General features: G+C 39.1%; 2 protein-coding genes across 2 annotated transcripts in view; one reads left to right on the forward strand and one right to left on the reverse strand.

The window, feature by feature from the left end:
• Positions 1-8584, reverse strand: part of reep3b (receptor accessory protein 3b) — a 41280-nt gene extending 32696 nt beyond the window's left edge. The window contains exon 1 of the mRNA XM_037754968.1: positions 8212-8584. Within this exon, the coding sequence (XP_037610896.1) occupies positions 8212-8243 (32 nt within the window). The 5' untranslated portion in view covers positions 8244-8584. The remainder of the gene's footprint in view (positions 1-8211) is intronic.
• A 10731-nt stretch (positions 8585-19315) lies between these two features.
• Positions 19316-23907, forward strand: part of jmjd1cb (jumonji domain containing 1Cb) — a 124244-nt gene continuing 119652 nt past the window's right edge. Inside the window, exon 1 of the mRNA XM_037755469.1 lies at positions 19316-19747. Within this exon, the coding sequence (XP_037611397.1) occupies positions 19592-19747 (156 nt within the window). The 5' untranslated portion in view covers positions 19316-19591. The remainder of the gene's footprint in view (positions 19748-23907) is intronic.

The following is a 23907-nucleotide window of genomic DNA, read 5'->3' on the forward strand; positions in this document are numbered from 1 at the left end:
TATGCAGGAAAATGGGGGGTGGAGGGTTCCTCTGGGACAGCAAGGCAATCAAGGACAGGAGAACCACGAATACCACCTTGTCTGCTTGTTGACTGCGATCGCGAAGGTTTAGCCCACATTTTCTAACCCTATCGCAAGAGTAATGCGTTGAAGGTTTTTTCATGAAGTGGAGAATTGCTTGAAAAACAGTATCTCAAACTATCTAAATAATAAATAACTGAAATGCATTTTAAAAGTCTGTCATGCTCGTGCATTAATGGCTGGAGCGCACTGAGGAATGGAATGGAATAATCCAAGACCAAGTCACGGCTACTCGCGGTCAGAAACACCAGTGAAATACACTCTGGTTCAAAGGGACAGACTTGACCGGGGCCTAGGGGTGTAAGAAATTATCGAAAATATCGAATATCGTGATATTATGTTTTGTGATACTGTATCGATTCTCAAAAACGCAGTAACGATTTTTAATTAATAACAGTTTACATGCAAGGATTGACTAAGTCAATACTTTATTTCATTTGTAAAGAAATGCACCCTCTCAGTGTATGTGCCCTCTCAAAGTAGTGCTGTGATGTTGGATGTTACAGAGACTGTGATGAAGGCAAAAGCAGATCCCACTGTTCAGATGGCATGAAAAAGTAAACTTTTTTAAAACTCCAAATTGTATGCATATGGTGGTGTTCTTTTTACTATGACAGTTTTCCTCAAATTAGGTTAAAGAAATTGCAATATATCGCCTTGTTTACAGTATCGCAATATATTGAATCGTAACCCCTGTATTGTGATATGTATCGTATCGCCCAGTCCTATTGGGGCCCCCAAACAGCTATAGATTCATTATGATGTAGTTTTACTATTAATAGTTCATAGTTTTACTTCAGAAAAAAATGTTTTGAGTACTTCTTCACCACTGCCAATACCAACATTCACTAAATCCGCCCCTGAAAACCACACCCAGATCACTGTTACTCGCGGTCAGAAATATTGGTGCAATACACTTAGCGGAGGCAATTTCCAAATAGATTGTACACCGTACACTACGCCGTACAACTGACAAAAGATCCAAAAGTAAGTCCAGTCGAGCAGAGCCGTACCATGCAGTGGAAACTCGAGTATACACAGTAGGTACCAGGTATTACCCACAACTTTTGCTAATGGAAATCCTAAAAAGAGCAAGTGGAGTTGAGTAGCGCCGTGCTGTACCATGCAGCAGCATATGTATACCGTTATACCCTACTAGCAGCAGCAGCAGCAGCAGCAGTTTCTTAAAAATGCACTGGTGTAATTTATTAAGAAAAGGATCTCCTGGTCCTACTTGGTAATACCTAACAGATTCATCTGGTGCCAAAAAAGTACCACCTTTCTCTACCTTTGCCTTCCAATGACTGTATCTAGTCTGTATATTTTTAAAAGGCTTTAAATGTACATTTACATCTTTGAGAGTAACTATAGACCGCCAGAAAGTGTCTCCATAGACCAAGCTCACACAAAAGAAGTTGAATGTGCACTGAAACGTTCTTGAAACAATTTAGTGAAAAGCAGGGCCCCCTTCTTCAAACCAAAACTTCCATCTCTCCATTTCCCTTCTCTCCCTCCTCATTCCCCTTCTTCCCATTTCAACACCTTCTCCCCCTCTCTCTGCATGCAGCTGAGAAAATAACCCCATTGCTTTTAGATAGACCTTGACTCTGGGCTCCAGGTCAATTTCCCTGGTTTCCTGACACCGTACACCACCAACAACCAGATGGAGGGAAGAGGGGGTGTGGGGGTGTGGGGGGGGGGGACAGGATGACAAGGGAAAGAGCAAAGGAAAAGAGAGAAAGAGAGAACAAGAGCAATAAAAACAGGAGACATACCAAGACGGAGAAGAGAACGGAGAAACAGAGGAGAGAGAGAGAGAAAAAAAAGCAGAGATCTCCAAGATTTGAGCTTGCACCATCTGGTTTGAGCTTCAGGAATAAGAATTTGATTACATGACTTTCCCCCTAAAAAGACAGAGGGAGGATTGTTGAGAGAACTGCTGCTACAGCAAATGAGACGGGGTACAGTCCAGGTCTGTAGTGTACAGACATACCCAGAGGATTTCCTCATGGGGAAATAAATGACATACATCATTAGACCGCTCTCCCAGCTCTCAGAATCTTCCCACATTAAAATACTGACATCACACATCACACACAAGTTCAAACTTTAGCTCAGTTTTGCATATTTCTGAAAGTAGAAAAATACCAAGATAGCCTAGAATACAACTGCCTTACATAAGGCACACAATGTTAAAACAATTCTGGTTTATTAAAACCTGATTTTAAATGCTTTTACCATCATTTGTATCGGTCATGATAACATTGTACACACCTAGTTAATGGCTGAGATATGAAAACACAGCGACACACCTATGTACAAAGTCCAACGGGTCAAGACACACAAGCAGTCAGACGTCAGTTGAAAACAAACCAACAGCTGATCCAGCTTATCTAAAGCACTTCATTTGGAAGTTAAACAGAGTGAGCACACCTGGAATGTATTAATCTAAGTCCAAGACGTGGCTACTCGTGGTCAGAAACCCAACTAAAAGGGCCCCAAACAGCTATAGATTTATTATGATGTAGTTTTACTATTAATAGTTCATAATTTTACTTCAGAAAACAAGTTTTGAGTACTTCCTCTACCACTGCCACCAATACCAACATTCACTAAATCCACCCCTGAAAAACACACCCAGGTCGCTGTTATTCGCGGTCAGAAATATCGGTGAAATACACTTAGCAGAAGTAAAACTGAGAGTGAGAACACCTGGAATGTAATATCCCCAGAAAAACTGGTACGTACAGTAGGTTAAAGTTGAAGCAGTAAAGCTTGGAACAAACCTAAAGACTAATTGAAAAAAAAATACACTAGACGACACGCTGAACCACTGGAGTTCTGGTGGCAGACGATTCCGCAGAATCCTGAGAGAACGTCAACGGTCTTGTGTTTTAGTACCAAAACAAACATGGACAACAACCAACAGCTTGCCCTGTTGATATGCAGTGACATTTGTTCAGGCCAAAAGAGGCCGGAAAAAGTGAGATCCTAGATGGAGAGGTGTGACTCGGACTTCACAGATGTCTTCCATTAATTTGATGGCTACAATGTTATTATTTGAAATGAAAGCCAAAACTACAAAATTAAAACTCAAGTTGCAATAAACTGGAATTACTGTATATTAACATTTTGAATTTCCATACTCTGTCAAAACCTCCCATCAGTGTCAGATGAAGATGGATGTGAATACAGTATATAGCAATGTTTCTTCTAAGCCAATGTAAAATTGGTTCCCAGAGGCAGTAATAAGTATTAAATATTCATGACTAAATACAACAAGCTAAACAAGTTAAACCTTATAATAAAAAAAAGTACTTCCTTAGACTTCAATAGTCAAAAACTCTGCTTCAGCAGGACTGTGTGGGTGTGGTTTGATCAGTTTTGAATAACAGAGGGCTGGCAACATAAGCAAACAACCCCACAACTCTAACTCGAACCAAAACTTTGGCAGAAAAATGTGTGGTCATGCAGGAACCCATCATTCATAGAAAACTAGTATTACCGCCTCGCGGTTATATGCCTCCGCCAACCAATCAGGTTGCAATTTACATCCACGTCTGTCCAAAATGTCATCATTTCATCGTTTTATCCTGTTAGACATTTGTGTGAAATTGTCATAATAAGCATATGAATTCTTGAGCTATGGCCAAAAGCGTGTTTTGTGAGGTCACAGTGAGCTTTGACCTTTCTAAATCAGTTAATCTTTGAGTGCAAGTGGACCTTTGTGCCAAATTTGAAGAAATCCCCTCCTGGCATTCCTGAGATATCGCGTTCACAATGACTAGTGCCCATTGAAAACATGCCTGTTGAGAACGGGCTGAATGCTTGGCCTGTGGTGTTACTACTTGCAGTTTTCTCGAGAACCGCTCATACAAACAACTTCACAATCAACACTGCGCTTCGTTGGGGTCGTGAGCAATACACCTGCCATGACATTGTTGCATTACACAACCAAGTCGCGGCTACTCACGGTCAGATACACAAAATACACTCTGGTTCATAGGGGCAGACTTTCCCGTTAGGCAAGGTAGGCAACTGCCTGGGGCCCAAACTAAAAGGGCCCCAAACAGCTATAGATTTATTATGATGTAGTTTTATTATTAATAGTTACAAGTTTTACTGCAGAAAAAATGTTTTGAATACTTCTTCATCACTTCCAATACCAACAGTTCCAGTTAGAGAGGGTGAAAACTAAAGCAAGACGGTGTTTGCCCTTGGGGCCCCCAAATCACTAAGCCCGCCCCTGAAAAACACATCCAGGTCGCTGTTACTCGCGGTCAGAAATATTGGTGAAATACACTTAACGGAGGCAATTTTCAAATAGGCGTATTAGTTGCTTGCTCTGACATAACCACTGAGGTTATAAAGTAGAGCATGGATTTAATTAGCAGAGGTATTTTGTTGGTGGTAATGATATTACAGACGTGTTATAAGTGAGTATCAAGTCTGACACTGGGGAAATACCGTCTTATTCACAGGGGGAAAACACCCACACACAGGTTGCGGCTTACTCCCAATCATGCAGTAAAATACACTCTGGTTTGATTCTGCTTCCAGTTGGCCATCTGCTCGTGTTGAGGTGAAGAAAAGTTCGGTTGTAAAGTGAACCAGCAGTAAATGAGCCGCGGCCGCTCGGAATGATTGCTTACCGGTATTGCCGTTTGCAGCGTTGTCGGGGTCTCGTACCCGTTCGGGGTTGAGCCGCGGTCTGCCCGCTGTGGGCAACATGCTCGTCTCAGTCTGCAGAGCCCTGAAGCCCCGTCCCTGCTGCTGCACAGAGCGTTGTGTGCTTGTTTATTCAAAGTTTATTAATATTGAAAGTGTCCAAATTGCACCAAAATTCGATACTGCATGTCCTTGGGTCCCCCAGCAATACACCTGCCATGCGTGAAGTCGATCGGATGAGCGGTTCTCGAGATATCCGAATAACGACAGACAGAGATTCCTTGCTTTATAGCATAGATGGTACGGACAGACGGAGGGACGGACAACCCGAAAATATAATGCCTCCAGCCATGGCTGTCGCCGGTGCAGAGGCACAACGACTGATTGAGAATGTGTTTTCAGGGCCTTTAAAAAGGCAGCATTTTTCAGATATACTATAAGCATATTGTTTGGCTATTAAGCACATTATTAAACAGTGATGAATATAAATAAGACACTGCCTGAGGCTATAATATTATGTGCTAAAGGTAATGAAAGCACACCAGATGCATCGTACGGATCCTGAAAGGCTTGTTCTTCACTCTGCTGAGAGGAACAAGCAGACTGCAGCAGCACATTCCAACTTAATACCTTCCAATACTCTTCCAATAATACCACAGAGCTGACCATTCTGCGCTACAGGGCTCCTGCATCAAATCACACTACATTGGAGGAGCTCATGATGGTGTTTACCTCCTGCGCTTCTTTTAATTGTGCTGCTACATTTCTCCGAATATGAACTGCTGTGCTATGTGATAATTATCACCATAGAGCTCCACATTCTTGGGAAGAATATCAGTGGTTTTTATGGCTGTTCTACTCCCTGGGCAGACAGCTATTTCTTCATCAACACTAAAGGGAGGCTGTCACAAAGAGAAAGAACTGGACAAATAGGGAATAGGAGAGATACAACTATTCTGGAACCGCTCCTTGCAAGCTGTTGCCTAAAAATAGTTGGTCATGGAGTGCTGAGTTGGAAATCAGCGTCTGACTTTTTTTAACTGTTGCATGACTACATTTTAAATGGTTGTTGGAAAAGAGATATGTAGAGGTAGAAAGGGTGACAGAAACACTAGAAAAGAAAGATGCATGTTTTGAATGTATTGAGGGTCTGCTCAGCGTGTTTTCTGGTTGCTTTTCTTCTTTGGACAATAAACACATTAAAACTCTTATTAGAATAGGTTTCAGTTCTCCCTCACTAAACAAATTGCCTTTTTTCAGTTGGCTACACAAATGTGTACACATTAACAGAAAGAAAAAAAATCTTATTATATTGATCCTAAAGAATTTCTCATCACATAATTCCAACATTATGTACGCACTGCAGGCTTAAAGCATTTGCCCGCTACACTGTAGCAGTAGCTACTGCCCCGAGAAACCACTGTAATGAAAATGTATGAACACGACATGACATGGGCAAAGAACACTCATCAGAGATACGAGCCCTAAGCTGCACAGAACAGTATCTAGGCCAGTACACTGATAAGTTTGAGCTTGCCTCAATGAAATTATAGCAGACTCAGCACTGCATACCGCCACTGAACTTCCGATTTCTCCAGTTCAGTTCAGTTAGAGGTAAATGGCATGAACATTATATGTATCTTTTGTTTGTTTTTTTTGGATTGTCTATGTTGTATTTTCATTATATTGTTACTTTGTACACACGACATCTATTGCACATCTGTCCGTCCTGAAAGAGGGATTCCTCTCCTCTGTTGCACTTCCTGAGGTTTCTTCCATTTTTTCCCCATTAAAATGTTGGTTTTTTTTGGGTTAAGTTTTTCCTCATCCGATGAGACTGTGAAGGACAGAGGGTGTTGTATCAGATGGTAAAGCCCCCTGAGGCAAATTTGTGATTTGGGATATTGGGCTGTATAAAATAAAATTGACTTGACTAACAAAGATCACAAAATGATCAGAATGTTACAATATTTGCTTTGCAGATATCTGTGGGTCATAACATCTGCCAGTCAGGCCGCACCCCCTTGACTTTTTGCGAAGTACCCGTATGTGTAATTACTTAAATACTTTATTTCATTGGCAGAGGGATGTGCCCTCTCAGTGTATACACTACTGTATGTAAGTAGTGCTATGATGTTGGACTTTACAGGGACTGTGATAAATGCAAATGCAGATCCCACTGTAAACTTTTTTTTACTCCGATTTGAATCGCAATATATCGCCTTACTTACACTATCGCAATATATCGCAATGTAACCCATGTATCATGATACGTATCGTATCGCCAGATTCTTGCCAATACACAGCCTGAGTCACTGGTACACTTCAAACAGAATGTTCTAATCTAGAGTAAAGAAGCACACCAGCAGAAGTACGTCACTGGCCAAATACTAACCTACATATTGGAAACCATCAATGTGCTGAATCCACTGTTAATTTGACTGTGGTACATTCTGTTGTTCAGATGCATCATGCAAAAAGTATTTAGAAGTGGCAGGAGTGAAGACAAATTGTCGACAGGTTATGGCAAGAAGGGCCCACAGGCATATAACACATGGATGAAAAAAGGAGAGGCTGTTCTCGTATTTTTTGCTCCACTCCCTTCTGTACTTTCCACCACATTCCTATCCTCCATTATATACCACGTTATGAAACCGCTGTTCCTGGACGTATACAGGAAAGAGAAAGACAAATAGGGAGACAGATAGGAAGAGAATGAGACAAAGGGATGTTGTTGGGGTAAAAAAATATATCTTATTATTATATTATTATTAAAATAATTCTATTTTTTTGTTACCAAAAAGTAAACTCATCTCCAGGTGTTTTAAATATGAATCTCTGATCTTCTGCTTTATTCACAAGGGATTTCCAGTGGCATGACAACAGATAAGTAGCCATCCAGTAAGCAAACAAATCCATGCAAAGCCAAACAAATTAGAGGTTAAACTCGCCTTTCTTCCTGTGCTAATAACTATGTCATGGTTGCCACCAGTTTATATTGGGCAGGACTATTGGGCTAATAATATCTTCAAGATGTCAGCTGTACCTGACACTCCTTCAACACATGCATGTGGACGGCTCCACCTCATCGATACTTAAACAACGTTCATATTGTGACTCACCAGCAGCACCAGTGTGCATGGGCCATGATTCATAAACAAGATGCTAGCATTAGCTTATAGCTTAATCTCAGTAGCAAAGCTTTAGTTAGCTATGTATACAACTATTTATAATACAAAAGAAAGTGTTTGTGACGCCTGCTAACACAAATTAAGTCGTCAAAGTCCTCCAAAGCAATGAAGCAGTAAATTAAAGGTTACAACTTTAGCCAACTAGGATGCTAACAGGTTAGCCAAGCAAGCTAACAAAGTTCACCCTCATCAGATGCCTCTAATTTTCTCCATGAGGCAAAAACAACAACTTTAGTTAACTTGCAGTACTCTTAAACGTCTTGGTACTTACACAACTGTTCTCGAGATCATCCAGGACACCATGTTGTCTGTCTTTGTTGTGTAGAGCTGTGTTAGTGGTAGATAACAGCCCGGTGATGACGGCTAGCTGTGACTTCTTCTTCAGCTAAAACTTCGATGGAGCAGTTAATTATCTCTCTTTATAGCAGCCAACATCTCAGTAAAACGTCTGCTCTGTTTGTGTAGCCATAGCTAAGCGATGGAACATATATCCCAAATTATAGCTGTGTGTTTTTGTAGCTCATCCCCTCCAGTTTCCTCCTTCCTCTCTCTACTTTACTCTCCTTCACTTCTTGTTGGCACCACAACGGTGCTCAGATAGCCACTGTGACGTCAACCGGAAATAGAACAACCTCCCGACCCCTCCTATTGGTCAGTTCAGTCTGTTTACAACAAACGCGAACTCTGATTTGTTGACCGCATTTGATCATGTGACTTCTGCGTTTTGACAGAAGCGGAGGGATTTAAAAACTCAGCGAGCTGCGCTCTGATTGGTCCTCCTGAGATTCGTGGCGAATTCTAGCCAATGGGTGAGAAGCAATGAGGTGGTTTGGTGGATTCTTCATAAACTTCATTTGTTGCAAAAACGAGACTGTCAACTTTGTCACAGTCTAAGGAGGCCTCTGCTCCACTGTTAAATATAAATAAATATTCATCAGATATGTGTGTTTATATATAGATATATAAGATAAAATAAGATAAGATGAACCTTTATTAATCCCCGGAGGGAAATTCAGGTGTCAAAGCAGCAAAATCAGCGAACAGAGTGAATCACAGGAGAGGTAAAGGTATACAAAAAATATAAAAACAATAATATATACATAAAAGATACAGAGTGAATGGGTGAACATAGTGTATGCAGTCCATCAATAAATAAATGTAGTATGTGCAATAAATAAATGTAATATGTACATGTGTGCAGTCTATAAAGTGGTATATAGGATGTATAGTGTAAGTAAGTGTAAGTGCGCCTGTGGTTAGAGTCCAAGATGGTTGCAGATAGTGCATGTTTAAAGGTAGATAGTGCATGTTTAAAGGCAGATAGTGCATGTTTAAACTTCTTAAAGTCCTAATAGTAAGTAAGTAAAGCTTTATTTATTTATATAGCACCTTTTCAAACACACCGTTACAAAGTGCTTCACACACAAATGAAACACCAAACAATGATGAAAACAGGGAAAAATTACAATATGAAACACAGAAACAATGAGAAACAGATCAAACAAAAACAGACACACACACACACATGTGGATGAGGCCTATAAAAAGGCTTGCCTATAGAGATGGGTTTTTAGAAGCCGCTTAAAACAGTCCGGTGATTCAGCAGCTCTAATAGATTCGGGGGGAGGTGATTTCAGAGAGTTGGGGCTAAGACAGAAAAGGCCCGATCACCTCTTGTTTTTCAGTTTGAGTGGGGGATGGATAAAAGGCCGAGATTAGAGGATCGAAGTGTTCGACAGGTCGAATATAGAACAAGGAGATCAGAAATGTAACTGGGGGCGAGGTCAGAAATGTAATTAGCAAGATCTTAAAGTTGATTCTGAATTTTACAGGGAGCCAATGGAGGGATGCCAGAACAGGGGTGATGTGAGACCGATGGCTGGTTCTGGTTAATAACCTGGCCGCTGCATTTTGAACCACCTGTAGGCGATTTAAAGCAGATTGACTGAGGCAGGTGTAGAGGGAATTACAATAGTCTAGATGGGAGAATATGAAAGTGTGGATTAATAGTTCAAGATCCGTGAGAAGCAATGAGGTGGTTTGGTGGATTTTTCCAAGCGTTGTTGTTGTTGTTGGAGGGCACTTTTTTCCTAGCAGGAAATGTGGACGGAATCTTCATAAAATGTATTTGTTGCAAAAAAAAAAATTGTAAGACTGGCAACTTTGTCAACTCTTAGGAGGCCTCTGCTCCACTGTTCAGGACGCTGAACATTCTTTCAGTTTATGACATAAATATTCATCAGATATGTGTGTTTGTATATAAATATATGTTCTTGACTTCTTCTTTTTCAAAAAAATCTTAAAAAAAGAAATCATTAAAGAATCTTTAATGTCCTGATGAAGGTCCTTGTTGACCGAAACGTTGACTAATAAAGCAGAGAAAAGTGTGTGTGGGAGCAAGTTTTTTTTTGAAAACGTACATATTGGAGGTTTTGTTATTCAAAAGACCACATAAATCTTAATCAGTTCAATAAAACACAGATCCATGAATTTTTCAGCCCAGAACCAAAATCCTAAAAGTTTTTCCAAATGTGCATTGTGCAAGGACTAGCATATGCACTGCTAACTATGTATGATGTATTTCTCACACATACTTACATCTGTCCTGTACTTAAAGCTTCAGTAGGTAGTATATTTTTGGCATCATTGGGCAAAAAATCCATAATAACCTTTCAGCATATTGTAATTCAAGTGTTCTGAGAGAAAACTAGACTTCTGCACCTCCTCATGGCTCTGTTTTCAGGCTTTAAAAAATCTAGCTGTGCTCTGGCTGGTGGGCAGTGCTTGGTATTTCCTTGACAGATCTCAACATGGCTGCCGGGTCACAAACTTTCTCATTTTACAGCTGCACAGTACACTACAAGATGTTTCTGAAAACATTTGAGGAGAGAAATAGGCATTGCAGTAACACAATATTGATTCATATTTGATCAGCGTTGCCTAGTTTGACCGTTTGGAGTTCGTGAGTGATTGACAGCCGGCTCATAGAAGGCAGGTGGACGGCAGACTCCAGATAAGCTCTGATTGGTTGTTTTCCTCCGGTCTGTGAAATCTTGCAGATGCCATTAGGAGCACCGGAGGACACCGGAGAGGACACCGGAGGACACAGAGGCACATGATCTTTTTCTGATTACGTGTCTCATGCTCTGCTGTCAGGATATAGTGACTGTTTTATAAAAATAACTTTTTTTTTAATCATATTTGCTCCAATTCTACCTACTGCTGCTTTAACATGGGATTCATATTTATTCCCTATACTCACCATATTGGTAACATTAATCTACATTGCTGTACTCTGCATGCAATGTACGATTTTAAGGACAAAATATGTAATATTTTAAGACTTTTACATTGGGTAAATTGTACTGAAGCAAAATACTACAAGAGAAAATGGTTTAGAAAGAAATGATTATATTTATTTATTCTAGTGTTTGCACTTAAAGTAAGTGGCTTTGGAAAAGACAACCGACTGAATACCTGATATACATGCAATGCAGCGGACTGCCTTTGTCTTCCTCATTGTGTAAACCACACCAGTCTTTAGGTCGTAATCATATTCATTACAGTTTTCCATACACAGCACTTGGCAGACACAATCCCCATCTGTGAGCTTCAGCATGCCTGTCTCTTTGTGTGTGCATGTCTATCTGTGTGTGTAGATAGTGATATCTGAGCACATAAACATGTGTGTGAGCTTGTATGTGTGCAGCGGCTATGAGCTCGTGCCTTTATATATTTGCATGATGTGCATGATTGTGACCACATGCGGATATGTGCGTGTTTTGTGTACATTTGATGCATGTATGTGCGTATAGGGGAGGAGGGGGGTTGCGTTCCTATAGCTACTTGTTATTCATGAAGGAGGCTGCTGCAGTGTGCAGCAGTGTGAGGGAGATTCCCAGTGGAGCCTCTCTGGTCACACTGCCTGTCTGGGACAGCATCAGCACCAGGATCACAGCTGAATAGAAAACACCTCCCCACCGAGCATCCAGCGGCTCCACTTGCTAACCTCACAGTACTGTATAATGTCAAACACAGCTGCAAAATACATTCAGAATCTTCAGCCATTGGTAAAAACCAAGTTATATTAGGTATGACACTGTTGCTGCAGGGCATTCAATCAAGCAGTGCATTATATATATGCATATAATGGTTGTCAAAGTGAACGCGGTAATAACACATTAACGCAACTTGAGATTTTTAATCATAGCATGCTCAAAGCTTAAAGCTAGAGTGAAGATACTGGTATCATGTATCATACCAACCATGTCATGCTAGCTTGGAAGGAGGTTAAATAACGCTCCAAATTTACGCTAAATTTTGGCGAGAAAAAACTGGCATGGCCATTTTCAAAGGTGTCCCTTGACCTCTGACCTCAAGATATGTGAATGAAAATGGGTTCTATGGGTACCCATGAGTCTCCCCTTTACAGACATGCCTACTTTATGATAATCACATGCAGTTTGGGGCAAGTCATAGTCAAGTCAGCACACTGATACACTGACAGCTGTTGTTGCCTGTTGGGCTGCAGTTTGCCAGGTTATGATTTGAGCATATTTTATAATTGTTTATAAATGAGACAATGCCAATGCAGTCTGTGTGTGTTGTTTTAGCGCACTCGCTGTGTCTTAGTGTCCCCAGGTCAGATTGAGGGAGGAGCTTTAACTGTTTTCAAATGCATTAAGGTGCGACTTTCCACCTCACTCTACCGGTGTTCTTACAAATTTGACAACCAGACTTTGTAGTCTGTGTTTATTCACCACAAACAGCCAACGTATAGTCACTGTACAGATGTCAGCTGGCCAAACACATTTTATTCACTCAAATTTTCAACTTGTACAGATGTTCAATGCACAGGGAAAAGTGTCCTTTTTACATTTCTGTACACATGAAACAAGCAAGGTACAACATGTTTAATTAGTGAGCTGTAGAAGTGTTAGAGCCAGGCTAGCTTTTTTCCCCTGCTTCCAGTCTTTATGCTATGCGAGGCTAACCATGTCCTTGCTCCAGCTCTGTACTTAACAACAGCCATGAAACTGATATCCACTGATATAGAAATGTTGTACAATTCCTTTAAAGGAACAGTGTGTAACATTTCGGGGGATCTCTTAGCAGAAATGGAATATAATATTCATATGTTTTCATTAGTGTATAATCACCTGAAACTAAGAATCCTTGTGTTTTTAGTTAGCTTAGAATGAACCCTTCATATCTACATAGGGAGCAATAGGGCATCCTTTTTTACAGAGTCCACCATGTTTCTACAGTAGCCCAGAACCATAGACTGCATGTAAAGATAGACGACCAGCCCGAACCAATCGCGACCCGAGCACGGCCACAGCTTGTCAGCAAGAGAGACTCACAGCTGCCGATCATGACGTCTCACCCCCCTTTTTATAGCATCAAATAACTAATTAAAACCCAACTTATCAGAAAAAGTAACACTTGAACATAAATCAGCATGATAAGAACTAACTAAAATGAGAGAAACCATCTATGGGAAAAAATGTCTTTGACGTGTACTTTGACTTTTTAGTTTGGCCCATGTCCCATCCACTAACATGGAGTAGGTGGGCTTTATGACCTATACTGCAACCAGCCACCAGGAGGCGATCAAGTTGTTTTGGCTTCACTTTTGGGGAGCTGTCATGTCGTCCATCTTTATATAACGTCTATGCCCCAGAATAGACAAACCAAACACTGGCTCTAGCAAGTGCCTTTTGCATTTTTACGTTACCTGAAGGCCACCATAGTTCTCTGACACTCTTGTGAAACTGCAGCAAGTCAGCCAGAGTCAGAGTGCAAAACCGTGGTACCATCAACCAACGTCTGACTTCCGCTGCTTTTAAAGTAGTGTTATTATGGTGAGAATGGTCTCTGAGCGAGAAAGGGAGGAGTGAGTGGAGGGGTACTTAGTTGGTTGCAATCTGCAACCACACCACTAGATATCGCTAAATCCTACAAACTGTACCTTTAAACAACACAAATATTCCATCATATATGACTATATATATATATATATATATATATAGGTATCTGCTATCTTAGATCTGTCAAAAGTGAAAAAAATACTTTCTTACAACTATAAAGCCATCAAGTTGCCCAGCTGTTGTTGAAAGAAATAACACTAACTAAAACCACAATGTCTGTTTTTTTGCAGTACTACACCTGTTGACTAAACATGACACAGTATGTGAAGAGAAAAGAAAAATGTTAATCTCACTTCTTCATGGTGCTTTTTCCTTTCAATTGTCTCATTTCTTACTCCAACACAATGATCCACCTACCCTTTTCTTTTTCTTTCCCTCTTTTGCCTCATGTGCATTCAGTGTGACTGTGTTTCTTCAGCATCTATCCTCTTTTTACAGTTTCTCTACTCGCCTTCCCCTGCTTCTCTCCCTCCATCATTCGCATCTTTCTCTTTCTTTCTCTTCCCCTCTTGCATCCTGCCCATGAGGTCGCTCCAGGCTGTTTGCTTTCTTCGCGCTTCACACACACAAACCTCAATACTGTCCTTAAGAGCCCTACACTCTGCACACACGAGCAAAAGCACACAAGCATGCAATCCTCCATAGAGCCACAGACACACACACACACACAGACACACACACACACACACACACACAAACCTTCCCTCTCTTGTTCTCCTTCTGTTCCTCTGCCTTATATTCTCCTTCACCAATTCTCTCTCTGTCTGAGGCTGTAAAGGAGCAAGACAATGCAAACTAGTAAATCCACACTGAGAGAAAGAGACCAAATGTGTCAGTTGCATTTCAAATATGGAATGAAATGTTCACATGGAGTAGAGCAAGATTAAAGAGGAGTGAAATACAAATATAAACAGCAGATTATAATGAAAGGAATGATAGATAATAATAATAAATGTTATTTATATTGCACTTTTCTTATAGTAATAAGGTTACAAAGTGCTTTCCAGAAAAATAACAGCAGATAACAAACAAAACAAATAAAAACCAACACAGGGATCATAAAACACGGCGGGATAAAGAATGTCAAATGGAAAGAGTGGGATGATAAAACCCTAAACATATTAAATATTCATAAATGTTCTCCTATAAAAGATTTAGAAGTTTTAAGAAGAGATTTACAGTTTTTCTCGATTGTTTACACACATTTTCTGAAAGCATGCCTCATACTCTCAGAACTCTACACACAAATCAAAAAACACACACACAATGGGCAAAACCCCTCAATTCTCCTGCAAAATTAAACTTTACATTCAAAACAATGTTATTTCTTCTCAAAATGGTATTTTGTTTTCAAATGACACACACAAACCATCATATGAATAGACATGTATAAGAACCAGTTGAACACTGATGTGCTCAATGTAAAACACTATGATGAATGGAAAACACTTCTTCTCCATTCATCATAATGACTTAGGCCTTTTTTTGTTCAGTGTTACACTTACTACAGACAGTACATACATAAGTGTGTTGTGAAATATTTTAGAATATTGTTTTTATACTCAGAACACACAAATACACGGTAACAAATATATTTTATTTTCCCCACAAAAACAATGTACACAGTGTACATCCCAACCAACACAAAGTTGCACATACAGTGGTCTACATACAAAACAACAGAAGAATTTACTGTATACAGTTACAGTAAAAAAAATGAAAAAAAAAACTATGCTGCATCCTCTCTTCTGTTTCGGTCTGACCACAGCACCTCATCCACATCACAAGCAATATTTGCCCTTTTATGCTAAAGCTCTGATTGCTAATTGTAACACTGTGTGACAGGTGTTTGCCCATGTGATGAGTCAGTGTGCATAGTAGGGCAATTGACTTTAGAATTTTGAATGACAGTGTGTTCCTTGTGAAAACGAGATTTTCTTCATGAAAATTGTGCCAAATGCAGAGAATTGTGTGTAGTGTTTTGAAAAAAGTGTGTTTTAGAACTGCAATTTGAGTGTAAAGCAGGAATTGTGCTTGTAGTTTAGCAGAATTGGTTCAGGGGGTTGGTGCATGAGTTACATGTTGTGGTCATTGTGTGTCAAGTACCAGTATTTGTGTGTAAACAATTGAGAAAAACTGTAAGACCAATTTAGGTGTTGACGGTGCAGGAGAAGAGTGGTCAATCGTGTCGAAAGCTCAAATCAGTCACTTCCATATATATTTACTGTATATATATATATATATAAACCCAGCTGTTAAAATATAAATATACATCCCTTAATACTAGCATGTTTGCTAATTTTACCTACAAATATTGTAACTTCACATTTTTGCAGACCATTCTTCAATGCATGCTACACATTTTTTAAATTATGGATGTATTCTTTCTTCTGTTCGAGTAAACCACTTGTTTCCATTCATTTCAATATTGCACTTGCTTGAGTTGTTTAATCCAATAATGCATGTAGTAGTGCAGATTGACAAAATGTGCAATGCTTTCCCTCAAACAGATGTAGCTCTAACATTAATGCAGACTTGATGTTCCCTGTTATGGATTACACAAGTAAAGTTTCAAGAGTCCGTTAGTTAAAGGTTGTATTGATAACATTTTTATGTCAACGAATCATTTTAAAAAAAAAAAAAAAAAATACATCCACAGAGCTTTTAGAAAGGTGCCAGATAAGAATATTGCTTTTATTCAAATAAATTATTATGACTGTGAATTAATCATTTTTAAAAATTTTACGGGTCCAAAATGAATGTTTTGTTTATATCTGTGGAGGATATCTGACGTTCGGTTCCCACTTTTAACAAGGCTTAAGAGCCAATAGTATAACGTCGTTGGTATCACGTGGTCACTTAATTACACCCAAAAGTGGAACTTTGCCGACCGGCTCCTCGGTACCACAGCGCCAGGAGCACATGCAGACTGGTGGCCGTCTCCCTCCTTGCCGCTACCGGGTAAGCGTGCAAGGATCCCCGGTGGTTTCCATTGTAGTTCCCTGAAACAATATATAACAAAGATGCGCATCAGAGGGGATTTAGAAGTGGTTGGACGACTGAATTAGATTTGGTGAATAATGGAAAGACTGTTTTTACAAAATGACTTCTACTCTCCCACCAAAAATTCTTACGTGGCATGACTGTCGGTCTCAGTCGTTCCACTCGTTGTGCAACGGACTGGCAACCATTTGTTGTGAAGTGAATGCAATGGAACGAGAGAGGGAGAATGCGACATCTAGTGGCTGAATGTTATCAATGTTATCAATTGTACCTTTAGTTAAATTTCATACTACACAGAAAATAATGGAAAACAACGGATGCCTAGAACAGTGTATATGATTTGTAGTGAATAGGACATGCTAAACCACTGGTGTGGTCCTTTAAACACCACCATCCACTCCCCCTTACTTCCTTACATGTAAGTTATTCATTCATTTCATTCATGCAACTGTTATTTGCACAAGGTGGTCCAATGAGGGTTGTAAACACTCTTTTGCATAGGTGCCCTGTGTACACAGGACACAATTGAAGCGGTACTGTGACACTTGTTGCAATTAGAAGTAAGACATAAAGCTGCAACTGAAATAAAAGAGGATTAAACAGACTTCAAACCAGCGCTAAATAATAAACAGACAAAGACAAATAAAACAATGTACTAAACTAATTACAGGCACAGGTAAAGTCGATTGGAGGTCCTGCTGCAGTTTATTTTTACAAGTGGCACTTTGTTTCTGGAACTGTAGGCTACTAGATATATACCAATAATTTTAGAAATAAGGCTTATAATATATATAATATAATAATATAATAATAATAATATAATATATATATAATATAATATATCATATATAATATAAGATACTATTATATAATATATAATATTAGAATATACAATAAACATTAGAATATTAGAATATACAATAAATGCCACATGCCTTATGCATTCCATTACTTTATAAATTATATTAAAAAAGGTTAGCTGAACTCACAAACAAAGCCACACTGCCATAGTTCTGGTGTGATTTGTTCCTATAGTCTGTGATTTATAGCCTACATGACTGCTGCTGCTGTTGTTTATAACAGTAGTTCAGTAATAGCCGCAGTAGAACGAACTATAGTAGTAGTGCTATTACAGTGCAAAAGCAGAAGTTGCCTACACTTGGTGCTAACAGTAGTAGTAGTCGTGGCAGTTCTACAAGTAAGGAGCAGTTATAGGAGTAGTTTTTGCGAGCTGCAACTGAAATAAAAGAGGATTCAACAGACTTCAAACCAGCGCTAAATAATAAACAGACAAAGACAAATAAAACCATGTATTAAACTAATTACAGGCACAGGTATAGTCGATTGGAGGACCTGCTGCAGTTTATTTTTATGAGTGGCACTTTGTTGTCTGGAACTGTAGGCTACCAGATTTATACCAATAAATTTAAAAATAAAGATTATAATATATATAATATAATATAATAATAATATAATATATATATAATATAATATATATAATATAATAATACATTATATATTATTATATAATATATATAATATATAATATTAGAATATACAATAAATGCCACATGTCTTATGCATTCTATTACATTATAAATGATATTAAAAAAGTTCTGGTGTGATTTCTTCCTATAGCCTGTGATTTATAGCCTATACATGACTGCTGCTGCTGTTGTTTATAACAGTAGTTCAGTAATAGCAGCAGTAGCACCAGAACGAACTATAGTGCTATTACAGTGCAAAAGCAGAAGTTGTCTACACTTGGTGCTAACAGTAGTAGCAGTCGTGGCAGTTCTACAAGTATGAGCAGTTATAGGAGTAGTTTTTTTTTTTTACAAATAAGGATTATAATATATATAATATACATAATATAATATAATATAATATAATATATATATATATATATATATATAATATAATATAATATAATATAATATATGTATAATATAATAATATATAATATATACAGTATATATATATATATATATATATATATATATATGTATATATATATATATAATATATAATATTAGAATATACAATAAATGCCACATGCCTTTTGCATTCTATTACATTATAAATTATATTAAAAAAGGTTAGCTGAACTCACAAACAAAACCACACTGCCATAGTGATTTCTTCCTAGCCTGTGATTTATAGCCTACATGACTGCTGCTGGTGCTGTCTATAACAGTAGTTCAGCAATAGCAGCAGTAGAACGAACTATAGTGCTATTACAGTGCAGAAGCAGAAGTTGTCTACACTTGGTGCTAACAGTAGTAGTAGTCGTGGCAGTTCTACAAGTAGGGAGCAGTTTTATAGGAGTAGTTTTGCGAAAATAGTACCGATAGGGTTCAATTGAGCGGAGGGACACAACCGGTGCTGCGGCGCTGTGTGAATGCCTTGGGATCCCAGCGGAGAAACACACGTATGGATGTGCGGCGGTGATGCGGTTCAGTGTTCCACCGTTGAGAGAGAGAGAAAAGGAGAGACTGACGCTCGAGCGGGTGGAGACTGCTAACACATTTAAATCCCCCGGGTCGGTTTTTCACCGTTTTTGCAACGAAATAACTTTTATTTTCTTTCTTCCCGTTGGACTCCTTTTAGAAACTGGGTTAAATGACAGGTCTGTAAGGGCGTCGTTGTTGTGGGGAAGTTTTATCGAGGAGGAGGAGGAGGAGGGGTGTTTTTTGACCAGCACAGAAGGAGCCAGCCATGGCAGTCGAGGCTCGGCCGGAGCTGGTCGGGAAGCGGTTCCTCTGTGTCGCCGGAGACGAGCCGCCTGAAACCGGCAACCTCGCTCGGTGGCCGTGGAGGTCCGGAGTCATACGAGCCGTTAACCATCTGGACAGCGACAATCCCGACCTCACGGTAAGGCAAAACGCTGACTTTGTCCTACCTCTTCTGTTGGGTCTGTTACATGCAAAGCAAATGGGAGCAAAATCTCTGTGGTTGGTTGCTAGCCAACGAGGCGATGTTGGGACATTATCCTGTGGCTTTCTCTCTCAGTTATTATCACTGGTATTTATCACAAATATGTGTGTGAGTTTGACTAGTTATTTCACCACTTAGCTTTGCAAGTTAATGGGAGGCAGACTACCAGTAGAGGGGTTATTATGGACAGCCAAGACACTCTGCTTATTTACAACAAAAACCTCCACTCTTCTCTCAGTCATGAGCTATTTTACTGCTCTTCATGTGTACTAAGACTTGTTAAACCACCTCAGTGTAAGTAGCTGTATTCAAGCCATTTAATGTGTTAATATAAAAAAAAAAAAATCAATATGTCATGGAGAGACACATTGGATTTGAACTGTCCTCTTGAGACAATCCTAGTCCAACATGATTTGATGATGACATTTTTCCCCCTTTATAAGTCAAGCTATGATAGCTCTTAATTTGTAGGCTATTATTGTTATTATGTCAGCTAATTAAAGATATTTAATGTATTAATATCAAAAATAATCAATATGTCATGGAGAGACACATTGGATTTGAACTGTCTTCTTGAGACAATCCTAGTCTAACATGATTTGATGATGACATTTTTTCCCCTTTATAAATCAAGCTATGATAGCTCTTAATTTGTAGGCTATTATTGTTATTATGTCAGCTAATTGTGTATTTTTGTGGTTAGCCGGGCAGTAGATTAGATCAGTCAGACTGCCTTTGAGCCGATGCATGGGGGCTAAACTAAAGAAAATAATACTAAAATTACTGATCCATTTTGATCAATCATGAGCCATTCACTGTTGCCATCATGTCTCCATATGTGCTAAGAATGGTTAAACCACCTCCGTGTAAGTAACTGTATTTTCAAGCCATTTAATGTATTAATATCAAAATATGTCATGGAGAGACACATTGGATTTGAACTGGTGTTGTCCTCTGAGAGATGCTGTAAAAGCATGTGTAGGAATGTGAGTCCCGAGCAGCTTTAATCTGCTGTATACTGCAAATCAGCTGACAGGACGAGGAGGTATGGTTAGCTTTTCTAGATTTACCCGCGTTACAAGTCCTTCACGTTGGGCTAATCCCTTATTATCTCGTGGTTATTGGTCACAATCCTCGTTATTTGAGCGTGATAATCGACCATAAAGCCCCCTGTCTGCCTTTCTGGTGGACAACACCAACTCCGACTTGGATACAGGAATGCTAGGACTTGTAAAAACATACTTGCTGCAGGGCTGAACAATGGGCAGTTTGTCTTCATGTAAAAATATTGTCAAGATAACTCCATGTTGTCACTTGTGGAGCTTTAAGGATATATTTCCTGCTTGTAATTATTGCTTTTCCTAATACTGTGTAGGCAGGGACTGGTGAAAATATGGGCAATAAATTGGTCTGAATTTTCCCCCTTCTTTTTAAGAAAGAGCTATTTTCATAATGGGTAAACATGCCAAAACCAGCAAACAATGAAAAATGTGCACTGACAAGCCCTTGGCTGGCAAATCCACAGTACTGTGTCTCACTGTACAGTGTGCCTGTTCCCCGTTTTCTTTTGTTCACTGAATCCTTCTATCTGCCTGTGCAGATTACTGGCCAAACCCCAGCACAGCTCTCTCATTTGATAATTTTGATGTGATGTACACATTTTCTATTTCTTGAAGTCATCAGATATTACATCGTCCATCCATTATTGTCATATAATGGTCATATATATCTCTGATAGGGTTATTCTTTGTGTGATTTAATTTGAGAGTCATTGACGGTAGTCCAGTTTCTTGTGTCTATATATGTTTTTTAAAGCATACATGTCACAGGTCAATCTTGTATGTCATTGATCACTCATTAGGGCTGCACAATTAATCAAAATGTTATCGAAATCGCAATATGGCCTATTACAATTTTCAAATCGCAGTGTTTGTTAAAGGCAAAATGTGTCTCAAAATACCATTTTAAATTAAATATGTTGGTGCTTCAGAGATGTCCTGACCTGCACATCATGTTCTAAGGACTTAAAAAAACATCTCACACAATCATTTTAGTATGTTTTTCACTGAAAATGAGAATAATTATGTAAAAATGATCGCGAATCACATCGCAATTGCAATATCAGTCAAAGTAATCGCAATTAGATATTTTTTCAAAGTCGTGCAGCCCTACTGCTCATAGTGTTTCCTATGTGATGTAGACAGTAGATAAATCCCATGCTTCATAGCTTTGTTATCCTGCACTCCACTCATGCGTTTCCATCTTTCTATTCCTGACTAGAACAGTGAGGTGACATAATTCTATGAATCGATTACAATGTCAAAGCTAAACACTTCTCTCATGTGTAATTGCATGCTCCACTCATCTACGCCGCATATCGCATGTACTTGTTTATATCGCCCAACAAACATGCTCCCAGCTCCCTAATTCCCTTGTAGAATTGGTCCTTGTGTGTGATGTGATTTAGGCAGTGAGTAGTGTTCTGGTTTAATTCCATACAATGGGGCACAGTCTCATTAGCAGGGGGCTTAACTAGCTGAGTGAATACAGTGGAGAAGGATTGGAGATTAGATTAGAAGAAGTGTGTCAAGCCAAGCTGTCAGGCCTTTGTCAAGTGGATGTGGTCAGATAGGCCAGTATGCAGGATATACTGGGTTAGCATCGGCTTATTGGTTCATAGTATGCTTGCTGTGGTAGTCGGTGTTACCGGTGTTACACGGTGTTCGGGCACACACCGATTGCATTACTTGCCCACCGCCCTCACTGTCGTTTACCTTTTTTTATACCAATAAAATCCATTTAGTTCATTTTTGCATATTAGCGTATTATCAATACATAGTCGGATGACGGACGCTACAAACTGAAAATGAAAGTTTCTGCTCCCGGAGTCTCAGCACAGAGTAGCAACGGTCATATTTCACACAGACAGGGTGAGAGAGTTGACAAACAAGACGATGGCGGAGGATTTGGTGTCAAAGTTTAAAGCAAAAGCGTTCATTTGGCAATATTTCGGATTTTAAATAGAAGCATAATGTTAACGAGGCAATCGCAGTGCCGAGGGAAGAACGTTCATAGCCGGTGTGCGCAGATCAGCAGCGCCGGGGGGAAACCTGTGGCCCCGCAGCAAAAGCTTGACCGGAGAGGCCAGACACACAGCCTTCCAAGTTTAAAGATTAAAGTAAGCGCTCTGCATATATCGAGCGTCGTCTTTTTTGGAAAATGTCCGGTGTAATCGGTAACACTGATGTTGTCACAAGTTTATTAACTGGTTGGGAAATTTCCTCCCTGTGACATCCCTAGTTCATAGCTATATATCTTAGTAGAGCAATAATGCAATTTTAGTCAATGATTCAATATGTATGAATAGCGTATAAATTGATATAGAGATCAGTGTGAGATTACCAGCCATTAAGCACCAAATATCTAAAATCTGTTGGGCAGCTTTTTAAGACAATAACATTTAATTTCTTGGTTATACACAATTAACTGAACACACCGTGCAGTTGTTAGCTCACAAACCTTTTGAGGTCTCGTTGCCTTGAGTGCTCTCCACCTGTTAAAGATGACATTACTCATAATGAATGAGAAAATAATCTGCATATTTATCGATTATGAAAGCATTAGTTGCAATCCTTGTCCAACATGATTTGATGATGACATTTTTCACTTTATAAGTAAAGCTATGATAGCTTTAATTTGTAGGCTATTATTGTTATTATGTCAGCTAATTAAAGATATTTAACTGTGTATTTGTGGTTAGCCTAGCAGTAGATTAGATCAGTTAGACTGTCTTTGAACCGATGGGGTATATAAGGATATATAATGACAGTAAAAGCAGTGTACTGTATGTTATCCAGAGTCACTGTAGTAATAACTATTTGTATCAACCATGTATTAATTTGGGATATAATATCTGCTTAGTAGCCGGCTTTAAATGCACAGCTTCACAGTCTAACTCTCAGTCCATATTACACAAGGAGCTCATAATAATGAGTAAATATGATAATGTATCTTGATGTGACGCAACAGTAGGTTGAGGCTCAGAGCTGGTTTTTGTTTTCATATCTTAATGCTGCTTATTAAAGATACTGAACAAA

Source organism: Sebastes umbrosus, chromosome 20 (genome assembly GCF_015220745.1).
Source record: "Sebastes umbrosus isolate fSebUmb1 chromosome 20, fSebUmb1.pri, whole genome shotgun sequence".
NCBI lineage: Eukaryota > Metazoa > Chordata > Actinopteri > Perciformes > Sebastidae > Sebastes > Sebastes umbrosus.